This window comes from Terrapene carolina, unplaced genomic scaffold (assembly GCF_002925995.2).
Source record: "Terrapene carolina triunguis isolate 2854851 unplaced genomic scaffold, T_m_triunguis-2.0 Scaffold110, whole genome shotgun sequence".
Classification (NCBI taxonomy): domain Eukaryota; kingdom Metazoa; phylum Chordata; order Testudines; family Emydidae; genus Terrapene; species Terrapene triunguis.
The window spans coordinates 6,692,721-6,705,777 of record NW_020664461.1 but is presented as its reverse complement, the minus strand read 5'-3'; the positions used below and the strand labels follow the sequence as shown (position 1 = coordinate 6,705,777).

Genomic DNA, 13,057 nt, shown 5'->3' with positions numbered 1-13,057 from the left:
TCGCTAGTTTCCCAATACACACAGATTTCTTCTCCCTCTCTCATCCCCCCCCAGTGCCCTTCCCCACAGCCCCACTACCACAACTAAACAATGCCCCACACAGACCCTCAATGCCCTGACACACAGATCTCCCCCACTTACCCAGCACCCCCCAACAGGCCCCCACTGCTTAGCACCCCAAAACACACAAACCTCCCCCACTGCCCAGCGCCCTCCACACCCTCACAGCCGAGCACCCCACACACACCTCCCAGACACTCACTCCATCACACCCTGCCCCCTTCCCTGGCCGCACTCACCAGCCCTGCTGGGAGGTCTCTGGCTCCTAGGGTCAGAGCAGCAAGGGGGGTCTCCAGACTCTCCACGTACTGCGCTCACCACAAGTGTGAGCTCCGTGGCTCCCATTGGCCGGGAAAAGCGCCAATGGGAGCTGTCGGAGCCATGGAGCGGGGCTTGCAGGCCGGAGCAGCACGCAGAGAGCCCCATACCCACCACCGACCCTAAGAGCCAGAGGGAGCTGCCAGGGGGCGAGGTGAGGGGTCCCGGCGGTGCCTACCTGGTGCTGCTTCCAGGAAGGATCTGGCAGGTCCTTCTGACTCCTAGGATCAAGGGCGGCCGAGGGGTCTCCATGTGCTGCTCCCGCCACAAGCGTGAGCTCTGTGGCTCCCATTGGCTAGGAAAAGTGCCAATGGGAGCTGCCAGAGCCACGGAGCGGGGCTTGCAGGCGCCGGCAGTGTGCAGAGAGCCCCCTGCCCCAACCCTAAGAGCCAGAGGGACCTGCTGGGGGGCGAGGTGGGGCGTCCCGGTGGTGCTTACCTGGGGCGGCTCCCAGGAAGCATCCTGCAGGTCCCTCTGGCTCCTAGGGTGGAGTGGGGGGGGGGCAGAGGGCTCTCTGCCCACTGCCAGTGCCTGCAAACCCCGCCCCCACAGCTCTGATTGGGCAGGAGGGAGCCGGTGCAGCACGCGGAGACCCCCTCCGCCTCTGTGCCTAGGGGCCGCCCGCACTGCAGGCTCCTTCCAGCGGGTGGCGCACGCGCCGCCAGGAGCTGCTCCAGGAAGCGCCGCCATGCCAGCCCTGTGACTTTGGCGATGATGGTGAGCGGTCCGTCCCCGATATCAGAACAAAGGGCATCCCGACCGATGTGCGGTTGGGACGCGGGACAAATGGGTTAAAATCGGGACTGTCCTGATAATATCAGGATGTCTGGTCACCCTACTCTTAGCTGAGCCTGCTGCATTCTGATTGACTGCTTCCACAAGGCATCTCTAGGCAGGCCTGGAGGACCCACTTCTGCTACTCCTTTCTGGGGCTAGGTGTAGTAGGACTGTAGGGCCTCCAACAGTGTACCGGGTACACCCTGTCACAGGCACTTAATAAATATGTCACATGTGAACGGTTTCAACTGCCAATCTTCAAAGAGGTGACTTGCTAGGTAAGTGGATCTTGAATTTTCTGTCTGTTGGACTACCGATCAAGTTATTGGCAAATACTTGTGGCAGAGAGTTTGCAGCTATTATTGACTTTCAGCACACCATTTGGGAGGTACTGCTCGCAGTGACTTCCTTCTGGCTTAGTCTCTGCTCCTGAGGTATTTCAGACAGTTGTCTCTCAGCTCCTTGATAATATCCAGGGTGCATATTGCTATTTGGATGACATTCTTATGAAGACCTTTCCTGAACATAATTCTTTTCTGAATCAGGTACTAACCCAACTCCAACAAGCTGACATAAAGTTGAATGCGGCCAAGTGTAGTTTTGCAAGGTTGGCATCGTCATATGCAGAAACAGTAGAGTAGACTGTATGGTTTTTACTGAAAGACATGCCAATTAACTTAGCACAGACTGCTGACACCATTCTTCAAGCTGCTGAACTGCGCGAGGTGATACATGCTTGTGACAGAGTGCTGAGAACCTGTAGCTGACCCAGCACACTGATCACTTAAGCATTAATTAGCACCACCAAGAAAGGCCTGATGGAGGAGGAGAGTATTTAATTGCCTAAGCCGACTGGGAGTTGATGAGTCATGGAGCTAATTATTCCACCATCCGGGAAGGCTAGTTAAAAGCACAGGAAGGAAGTGCAAAAGGAGTGGGGGCTAGCTCTGCAATGGGAAGCTAGGTTTCTGGCGGGTGAAATTGCTTCCTCTTCCTCTCCCTAGAGAAAAAACTGTGGGTTGAAGGAGATTGTAGTTAGAAGTGCTGCGTAGAGATTGTGGTGGGGACTTGATGGTGGTAACATTAATAAAACTCACAGAGATGTTGACATGCAAAAGGCATCCAAGATTGTTTGTGAGGAACCCCAGAGCGGTAGAGGAGTCTGTCCTCTGACAGTGCTGTACAAGTGGGTTGGATGGACCCAGGCCTTAAGAAAACTTTGTCTATATTTTACAAAATTCATTCTGAGCTCACAGTGAAGACGTACTACTTGATATTTCTTATGCACAGGAGCCCAGATGATCATCCCAGCAGCACTGTGGGAAGCAGTGCTGGATGTGGCTTATAAAGGACGTTTGGGAGTTACGAAGATGAAGGAACTACTGCGTAAATATGCTTGGCGGCCAGTGCTGTGCTCAGACATTGAGTGTCATATGAAGGCATGCTTAGCTTGCACAATGCATAGAACTATTGTTCCTCTGGCCCGTTTGAAACCAGTAGTTATGGAGCATGGCAGGGAATTGTGGTGGATATTACTAACCCCTCTATTCCACTGCATGGCTACACACTGGTGACTGTTATAGACTATTACTCATGATACCTCTTTGCATTCATAACTTCACAAGGCATTGCAAAGGAGCTAATTTCTTGCCTAACCACCTGAGTCACTCTGCTTGGCCTACCGGAGAGCCTTGTTTCAGATAATGCGACACCTTATGTATCAAGACAGTTTGAAGGCTTTGACGAGTATTGATACAGTACATGATAAATCTGCTGTGTACCATCTTCAAGGAAATAGCATAACGGAGAGACTGCATGGGACTCTGAAGAAGTATGTAGCTCGTATACTGGAGGAATGTCAAGATACACCCTTCCCTATTGCATTAAATTGTGCTTTATATGATATTTGGAGCAAAGCTCATGAAAGTATTGGAGAAACCTCATTTTATCGGCTTTTCAGCTGACCTCTGAGGACCAAGTTTTCTAGGCTTATGGAAAATATTCATCCGATCCCTTTGCCATCATTGAAGCCAGCTGATGTGACTAGGAAATATGTGAGTTTCAACAAGCGTATCCATGCAAGCAGCATATGTTAGGGGAGGATATGGAAGTGATTTCCATACCCATGCAGGGAGCATGGCAAGTGCATTTACCACGAGGAGAATGCATTGCTAATCAGTAAGATATACTGCCTTCTGAAAAGGGAACTAAGAGAGAAGAGGATGATTTTTCTGCTTACAGTGATGTCATGTGGCCAGTTGGGAAAGTTTCACCCCAGCACCAGTCACTACCCCGAGCTAAATAAGAGGTCCCTGGATACCTGGTGCCTTCGGCTAGCCTAAGTTCGCTCTAAGCTGCGCAGCCGTGCGGTAGGGTGACCAGGTGTCCGGCTTTTGACGGAACACCCTGTCGAAAAGGGACCATGGCGGCTCCGGTCAGCACCGCCGACTGGGCCATTAAAGGTCCGGTGGGCGGCATCACTGAGGCAGGCTAGTCCGTACCTCTCCTAGCTGGCACCGCACTGCACCCCAGAAGCAGCCAGCTGGTCCAGGTCCTAGGTGGGGGGGGACCACAGGACTCTGCACGCTGCCCCCACCCCAAGCACCAGGTCCGCATTCCCAGCCAATCGGAGATGGGGGGGCGGTGCCTGTGGGTGAGAGCGGCGCGTGGAGCTCCTGCCCCTCCCCCCCCACCTAGGACCCGGACCTTCTGGCTGCTTCCAGGGCACGTGCAGCACAGTACCAAGACAGGCAGGCAGCCTGCTTTAGCGCCCTCCCCCCGTGCCACTGACCGGGAGCCACCCAAGGTAAACCCGTACCCCAACCCCCTGCCCCAGCCCCAAGCCTCCCCCAAATCCAGAGCCCCCTCCTGCACCTGAAAGCCCTCATCGCCAGCCCCAGCCCAGAGCCCTCACACACTCCTGCACGCCAGCCCTGAGCCTCCCCAAACCCAGAGCCCCCTCCTGCACCCCAAAGCCCTCATCCCTGGCCCCAGCCCAGAGCCTGTCCCCCCCAGCCCAGAGCCCTCACCCCCCACGTACCCCAACCTCCTGCCCCAGCCCAGATCCCCTTCCCACACCCTAAACCCCTCATCCTCAGCCTCACCCCAGAGCCCTCATCCCCCCCTGCACCCCAACCCCCTGCCTCAACCCGCAGCTCCCTCCCACACTCTGAATCCCTCTGCCCCAGCCTGGAGCCCCCTCCTGCACCCAAACCCCTCATCCCCGGCCCCACTCAAGAGCCAGCACCGCCAGCCTAGAGCCTTCACCCCTTCCCACACCCCAACTCCCTGCCCCAGCCCAGTGAAAGTGAATAAGAGTGAGGAAGAGCGAGCCACTGAGGGAGGGGGAATGTAGTGGGCAGGGAGCGGGGCCTCAAGGCAGGGGTGGGGCCTTGGGGAAGCAGCGGGGCTAGAGTGTTCGGTTTTGTGCGATTAGAAAGTTGGCAACTCTACCCGTGCAGCTGCCCAGCAACCTATCAAGTGCTGTGCACTTCAAGTGCCCCTTCCCCCCACTGCCGCGCTGCTCCTACCTTCTGCCTTGGAGCTGCTCCCAGGAGCCTCCTGCTTGCTATGCATAGCGCGGACGAGGGGGGCACCAATGTCAGTGTCCCCTTCCCCATCCATCCTGCCCCTGTATCCCATCTCTCTGCAGAGCAGTGGGGGGGGGGATGCAACAGGGCTCAGGAGTGGGACAGAGGGAACTTGTTGGTGGCTGCGGCTCTGTCTGCTTTGAGTGCCGATCTACTTAAAAGGGCAACGTAGTTAAAGGGGCAACACGTGTGTGTGTGTGTCTCTCTCTCTCTCTCTCACACACACACACACACTCTGTGTGTCTCATATACACATACACACACTCTGTCTTTCACACTAACCTCCCAACACATACTTGTGTTGTTGTTGTTACTTCTTGATAGTTCCTGCAATGCACATATACTCTGTAATTGTCTTCTTTCAAAGTGCTGCTGTTTGAGTTTTTTGACTGGTCTATGCATTTCATAATTTTTATTTCTCTCTTACGCTTAAATTTAATTCTTTGAGTAGTGAGTTCTAAAATGCCTAACCTATCCTGGCTGAAGTAATTATCCCTATGGTAAATTTTAAAAAATATATATTATATCTAGTTTTTTTGTTTCTATTGGTGGCACACATCTGCACATTACCTCGATAATTTGGTGCACATAACAAAATTAATTCCACACATGGATGGGAAAAATTAGAGGGAACATTGCTAGGTACCACTGAATTTTTGGGGAGAAGGAAAAGAAATTATGATGACATACGTGTGTGTGTGTGTGTGTGTGTGTGAGAGAGAGAGAGAGAGAGAGAGAGAGACGGGTGAAAGTAACTTACAGGACTTACGGGTACGGCCGGAGTTCTGAGCGGGGGCGTGGCCTCACCTGGAAGAGGCGTGGCCTCAACTGGAAGAGGTGGGGCCTCTCAAGATTTAAAGGCCCTGGGGCACCGGCTGTGGCTGAGAGCCCCAGGGCCTTTAAATCACTCCGGGGCTCCCAGCTGCAGAGGTGGCTGGGAGCACCCGGGGCTCAGGGGCAAATTAAAGGGCCCGGGGCTCCGGCCGCTGTGGAGCTCCGGGCCCTTTAAATCCCTACTGCAGCTCCAGCAGCCGGGCTCGGGCGGGGATTCAAAGGGCCCGGAGCTTCCGCGGCTGCGGGGAGCCCGGAGCCCTCTAAATCCTCCCCGCAGCTCCAGCAGCTGGGCTGGGGCTGGGATTTAAAGGGCCCGGAGCTACCGCCGCTGCAGGAAGCCCTGAGCCCTTTAAATCCCCACCGCAGCTCCGGCAGCCGGGCTTGGAGCTGCGGGGGGATTTAAAGGGCTCGGGGCTCCCCGCAGCAGCCAGAGCACCGGGCCCTTTAAATCCCCGCTGCGGAAGCCGGTGCAGTCCGGCACGGCGTGCTGGCTCTTGCCAGTACGCCGGACCGGACCGGCTTACTTTCACTTCTGGTGTGTGATCTGCCTTGTTCTTGTTCCTGTTTTGTTGCCTGGTTCCTGCTCCCTGAACTTGGTGTTCCTGTCCCTGTTTCTTTTGCAGGGGGGAAAGCTATTTAAGGCCAACTGCTACATATCTCTTGTTCCGACTGTTGTTATATTTTGTTCAAGCTGTTGCTGATATAACCAGTTTATGGTCATTATATGTTTTGACTGACAATCTACTTGCATGTCTTACTTCATTTTTTCATCGGGGGATTTCTGTTCTAGGGTGCATCAGAATGTAACAGTCATCTAAGAGAACTCTATCACCTCTGTTGCTGTTGTGGATCTCTGCCTGAGTGGTATCCCCAATTATTTTCTTATCGGATCTGGGCTCAGATCTGCATTAAGAGGAAGAGAGTGATCCAACTGTTTTTTCCAGAGCCTCAATATTATGGGGTGTTTTTTAATCAGACTATCATAAATTCATGCATCCTTCTAACTATGATATTATACCAGACTGGGCAAGTTGGCAGGAGTGGCAAGGGCCTCCACTGATGCCTTGGCCATACTGTCCAACTCCAGGATTTCCATATCAAGCTCCTTCAAGAGGTACGACCTGGGCTCTGCATCGATGCAATGATGTTTCTTTAGATCTGGGACACTCAGATCCGATACCATGCGATAAGTCCCCCGTGCTGATCCAAGACATCTTATATGATGAAGCAGAGGAAGGTGATGCACCTCTAGAAATCAAGATTTTGCATTAAGACCAGGAACTCTCCAGATGAAAATGTGGGAGTAGCTTCAGCTTCCTCACTTTCTGAGCTAGTCAGCAGAAGGGTTTCTACTTTAAAATTACCTTCTGTTTCACTGGTGGAAATGTCTCATCCTATCTTTTAAATCCTTGGAAATACCTCTACAAAGTTTCTCTGCCCATTCTGGAGGGTCGCTGGCAGCCAGCAAAATCAATATGGTATACTCTGACTTCCCGTCAACCAATTGTTAAAAAAACAGTTAACCACTCATACAGGATCTGATAATGTTTTTTGGTTTTATTTTTTCACCAATCTTCTCCCACTAATTCTGTCGTAATAGCTGCAGTGATCAAGAACAGGATATTTACATTCTACCCCCAGTGACAAAGAGGGGAAAAATTAGATTATTTGGGAAGAAAATTATTTTCATCTTCTTCTTTAAACATGAGGATAGCTAACTACCTAACTGTCAGGGTAATGTGTGACATGTTAATTTCATTTACAAAACTAGAACAATATAAAATTAACATGGCACATGTTAAATTAATGGATTAAAATCTGATATATGATAGCTCTCAAAATGTAATTGTAATGGGGAATAGTCTAAAGTGTGTGTGTTTCCAGTGTGGTCCAGGATCTGGTTCTTGGCCCTCAGCTATTAAACATTTTAATTAATGGCCTAGAAGAAAACATAAAATTATCACTGATAAAGTTTGCAGATGACACAAAAATTGGGAGAGTGCTGAATAATGAAGAGGACAGATCACTGATTCAGAGTGACCTGGATCGCTTGGTAACCTAGGCGCAAGCAAACTCTGTGAGGTTTAATACAGCTAAATGTAAATGTATATATCTGGAAACAAAGAATGTAGGCCATATTTACAGGAGCGGAATTCTATCCTAGAAAGTAGTGACTCTGAAAAAGATTTGGAGATCATGGTGGATAATCAGATGAACATGAGCTCCCAGTGTGAGACTGTGGCCAAAAGAGTTAATGCGATCCTGGGATGCATAAACAGGGGAATCTTGAATAGAAGTAGAGAGGTTGTTTTACCTCTATATTTGGCACTGGTACAACTGCTGCTGGAATGCCAGTGCTGGTGCCCACAGTTCAAGAAGGATGTTGATAAATTGAAGAAGGTTCAGAGAAGAGCCACCAGAATGATTAAAGGATTAGAAAACCTGCCTTCTAGTGCTCAATCTACTTAACTTAACAAAGAGAAGGTTAGGGCTGATTTGATTACAGTCTAAAATATCTCCATGAGGCAACAAATGGGCTCTTCAATCTAGCAGAGAAAGGTCTAACACAATCCAATGGCTGGAAATTGAAGCTAGGCAAATTCAGACTGGAAATAAGGCTTACATTTTTGACAGTGACGGTAATTAACCATTGGAACAATTTACCAAGAGTCGTGATAGATTATCCATCACTGACCATTTTAAAATCAAGATTGGATGTTGTCTAAAAGATATACTGTAGGAATTATTTTGGGGAAGTTCTATGGCCTGTGTATTAGGTCCCTTCGCCTTTGTAATCTATGTTGTTCCTTCACTCATTTCTTTCACAGTCCCAATCCCCTTCTTTTGCTTCCTTGCAGATGGAGGGAGAACTGGAACGTTTCCACAAGCAGAACATGCAGCTGGAACTGAACATCACAGAGCTGCGACAGAAGCTAAAGGCCACTGACCGTGAGATGCACAAGGAGCAGCAGAAGGTATGGGGCACAACCTTGATGGCAGAGATCTCAAGTCATACAAGATGCAAGCTGTCAGGAACATGGACAGTATAGATGCATGGCTTTGAGAAGAGAGTTTCCCTTCTTGGGTACTGTGCAGAAGTGAAGGGGAAGAGAGGCTGTGGCAGGAGGGATCAGAGACAAGCATTCCAAGTATGAAGGCTTGTGTGAGAGTTGGATATTATAGAGAGGTAGATAGTCCCGAAGCTCCAGCCATTTGGTCTAACAGAGCCTGTGTGCATTGTCCTTCTGGATATGCTGCAAGATCTGTGTATTCATTGAGAATTCATAGAGTAGTTGGGGAGAGGGCTAAGTGAACCTCTCTGCCACACCCAAGGCAGAGAGTTTGGGAATATATGGCCTCAGCAACCTATTCCCTCCCAAGAGTACCATCTGGGCTGAACCTCTGCAATGACATGCAGTAATTAGTCAGGAAAGGTAGAGGGGGGGCTTGTGCATTGATATCCGGGCATACTTATCATTGAAGGAACCACGTCAGAGGTGTATGAAAGGTCAGAGAGGAAGGAGCAAGAGGTTTGAAAGTGGGCATGAAGGAATTTAGTAGCCAAGGATAGGATTGGGGAAGCAGGCAGGGTATAGAGTGAGCAAATAAGAAACTTTGCGCCAGGGAGAATGAGGAGAGGGTGTTGATATGAAGCCATCAAGTTGAGCACATAGCTACCATCTGCACCTGTTTGTCTGTCCTATCACCTGTTACATTTACTTGTTGCGTCTTGTTTCTAGTAAGATTGTAAACTCTTTGGGCAGGAAATGCATCTGCCTATGTGTTTTTGAAGTGTCCAAGATAACAGGATCCTTAACCTGAATGGGGCCTCCAAGCACTAGTGCAGTAAAAGTAATAATGCAATTCTCATAGGGTGAGGAGGGGTGTTAGTTATTGGCAAGATTTGTTACTGTCTTATGTCTGACAGCACTCAAAGGCCAAGAAGTTCTCTCTCCAACTGGGCGATGTCCAGATGGCACATTCTTAAAAACAAAAAATATAAATAACACATGAGGATTCTCAACAATTCAACTAGAGCTTCCAGGAGGTCCTCATGCATGACAGTGTGCTCTGAGTGGGTGTTCATGTATAATTCTTGCAGGAACGAGACATGGAAGCTGTTGTCAAGCGGTTTAAAACAGATCTTCATAACTGCGTGGGCTTCATCCAGGAGCCCAAAAAACTCAAGGAGGGGATCCGGGAACTCTACGACAAATACGTGCAGCAGGCAGACATGGTGAGTTAGGGCTCTTTCCTCTCCATGGTAGATGAGCGCATCTCTGGTGTCACACCTTCTGAGCCTGAGTATTGTCTCTCATCAGGTGGAGATTGTGGGGGTTGACACAGATCTGCAGCAGGAGTACACCCGGCAGAGAGAGCATCTTGAGAGGAATCTGGCAACACTGAAGAGGAAGGTGGTGAAGGAAAGTGAGATCCACCGAGCTGATAATGTGCGCATCATGCAGGTACATGGCCCATTTTCTTTGCTCCTGGCAGGGGCAGATGGAGAGAGAAGCTGCACACAAGAGAATTCCTCTTTCTCAGGCTTCCTTGCTGCAGTACGTTCTCAGGAGTCTGAGAAGATTTCTGTTTGATACCCTCCCAGAGTTCCACTTACACTGGAACTCTGGAAGTTTTCTAAGTTGCTGAAGAGAAGGTTTTTAAAAGTGCTGTGTTTTCTCAAAGTGATGGATGGGGTGGAGTGGGATCTGTAAGAGAAGAGATGGCTGGAACAGTTGCTATTTCCAGTCTGTGTGAAAGTTTACACTTTCACAGTGTAAATTGCAGGAGGAAGGGGTCTCCACTATATGTGAATATCAGGGTTTTCTTTGTATAATGTAATTCTTCTTCAGGTATCTTCTGCATATTCCCACTCATGGGATGCTCCAACTGGTGCAGCCTGGATGATGGAATCTTAACTTGAGTTAACTAACAGTGCCCACTAGAGCCCTCAAGCGCCGTCCTTGCTCCTCCCCTCAGTGATTGTGAAGCTTATGAGGTTGAGGGTATAAAAGGTGTTCCGCAGTTCCTCACCTCAATTCCTTCCAGCCATGACATAGGAACTACTCTGGGATTGTCCTGGATCTGTACTTCAAGTGCCTAGTTAGATTAGTTTTACTGTAGTTAATTCAGGCATAGTTAGTTTAAAATTTAAGTAGTTCTGAATAGTTTTAGATAAGTTCCTTTAGTACCAGGATGACAGAAATGAAGACTAAGAAGCTTGGCTTTAAGAAATAGGTTTCCTGTCCATCAGGTTCCTGGCAGGCGATACTCATACTAGATATCTTCCGTGTTTGGGAAGAGGTCATTCTCCATCAAAATGCTCAGTATGCTCTGTGTTCATGACACAAGTGAAGGAGAGGCAAAATAGCCTGCAGGCAAATAGAGGCGGCTAAAAGGAGAGTTTTGGAGGGAATAGCTGCAGGCTCTGTGCTGAGTGGTAATGGGACTTGGTGAGTGGTGTGTTTGGCCTGTCTGCTCATAGTTTGGTTGACTGTTTGTTGTTCTCTGTGTATGGGCTGTGGGCCCTGAGTAAGCAGGCTGCCTTGCCAAAGGCTGCCAGGCTCTAACCCTTCAAGAATTTCTTCTCTTCATGTCTTTTGGCTCCTTGATTAATTTTGTTCTCAATATCTCGATTTTGTGCTGAGTTCTCATATCTTCTCTCTTTTTACCCTCCCCTTTTGTTATTAGTTTAACCCCTTCCTAACTACTCTAGCCAGTCAGTCCCCAAGGAGACTGATTTCCCCCCCCCCCTTACTGAGGCCATCCAAATTATGCAGCTCCCTCTTCCCTTAGAAAGTGGACCAGTGGTCCACAAAACCAAAACCCTATGCCCTACACCATTGGTTCCCAAACGGGGGGGCATGAAGAAATTCCAAGAGGGGGGGCGAGGCTGCCCAGCCTTTGAGTTCCCAGCCTGGGAGGCTAGCCCCCCAGCCTCTCCCCTCCTGTCCATCCTCCCCTGTTGTTGTGCCGCCGCACGGACAGCGCGGCTTGTGCCCGCCCACCTCCCAGGCTTTCCAATAAGCCACTCCTGCTGCTCTGAGCGGCCTGGTAAGGGGGTGGGGAGTGGAGGCAGGAGGTCCCGGGGGGGCAGTCGGGGGACAGGGAGCAGTTGGATGGGGAGGAGGTTCTGGGGGGGCGGTCAGGAGACAGGGAGCAGGAGGGGTTGGATGGGGGTGGGGTCCCGGGGGGCGGTTAGGGGCAGGGGGTCCCAGGAGGGGGCGGTCAGGGGACAAGGATTGGGGGGGTTGTATGATGGTAAAGGAGAGGTGGGGGCATGAGGGTTTCTCGAAAATTAAAAAGGGGGCGTGATGCCAAAAAGTTTGGGAATCACTGCCCTACACCATTTACCTAGTCAAATATTCCAGAATTTTCTGCCTTCTGTTTTCCTTCATTTGTGGGACAGGAAGGATCTCCAAGAAGATCATTTAGACATTCTTCTGTACACTTACAACTTCCCTGAAGTCATCTATTATCTGCAAGATATGCCATGAAACAGTGTCATTAGTGCTGTTTGTGGTGTGCTTGCTGCTTGACTGAAATATACCGTGTGGTCTGTTTGTTTGGGGGACCGTGTGCTGAGCCTAGTGGCCTGCTAGGCAAGGCTGAGAGCTTCTTAATGAGGTTTTGATCCTTAAGCCCTTTAGCACCCATCAACCCTTAGCCAGGGGGCGGGGCTCCTCAGGAAGACCAGGGCTTTATAAAGCCCACTTCTAAGCGACCAGAGGAGCTAGTGAACAGGAGCTGCTAACGGGAGTTTTGCGCGGGAGTTCTCCAGTGAAGGAGGACCGATCACATGACCTTTGGGGTAAGTTTGTTGTCTGCAGGGCCGGCTCCAGGCACCAGCTGAGCAAGCTGGTGCTTGGGGCGGCAGATCGTTGGAGGCGGCATTCTGCCCAATCCTAGGGCGGCACGGCCACTTTTTTTTGTTCTTGTTCCACTCCAGCCGCCCTGTAGGGCTCTCTCCCGCCCTTCCCCTCCCCCACCCCCCCCAGCCGGTCCCCCTGCACCCACGCTCTGGCCGCCCCCCTTTTTTTTTTTTTTTTTTTTTTTTGCTTGGGGCGGCCAAAAAGCCAGAGCCGGCCCTGGTTGTCTGTAGTGTGTGTGTTTAGAGGGGAAGTGTGAGGGGGGGCTAGATACACTTAACATTCTTGAAAATTAAGCCCAAAACATCCCCTGATAAAAACAAAACATCAACAAAGGAACGAGCTGCAGGAGTAAAAAGAGAATGCAGCAGACGTCCAGCACCAGAGTGGGGGCTACCCAGTTTATTGCACCCAGTGCAGCATGTATGATTACCTGCCCTATGGGCAGGGGGCGTATGTGTGCATTCAATGCAAGGAGCTCCTGGCCCTCAGAGACCATGTACAGGCTTTGGAGACCAGAGTGGCTGAACTGGAGGAACTAAGGGAGACAGAGGTACATAGATGAGACTTTCTGGGACACAGTAGAACAGTCCCACCTCCGGTCTGGCA

The 13,057-nt window shown here is 50.4% G+C and overlaps 1 protein-coding gene across 1 annotated transcript in view; it reads left to right on the top strand.

The window, feature by feature from the left end:
• The window catches only part of CFAP57 (cilia and flagella associated protein 57), a 136,337-nt gene that overhangs the window by 114,844 nt on the left and 8,436 nt on the right, over window positions 1-13,057 (top strand). Inside the window, exons 19-21 of the mRNA XM_024209557.1 lie at window positions 8,438-8,554; window positions 9,682-9,816; window positions 9,902-10,045. Coding sequence (XP_024065325.1) covers window positions 8,438-8,554; window positions 9,682-9,816; window positions 9,902-10,045 — 396 coding nt within the window. The remainder of the gene's footprint in view (window positions 1-8,437; window positions 8,555-9,681; window positions 9,817-9,901; window positions 10,046-13,057) is intronic.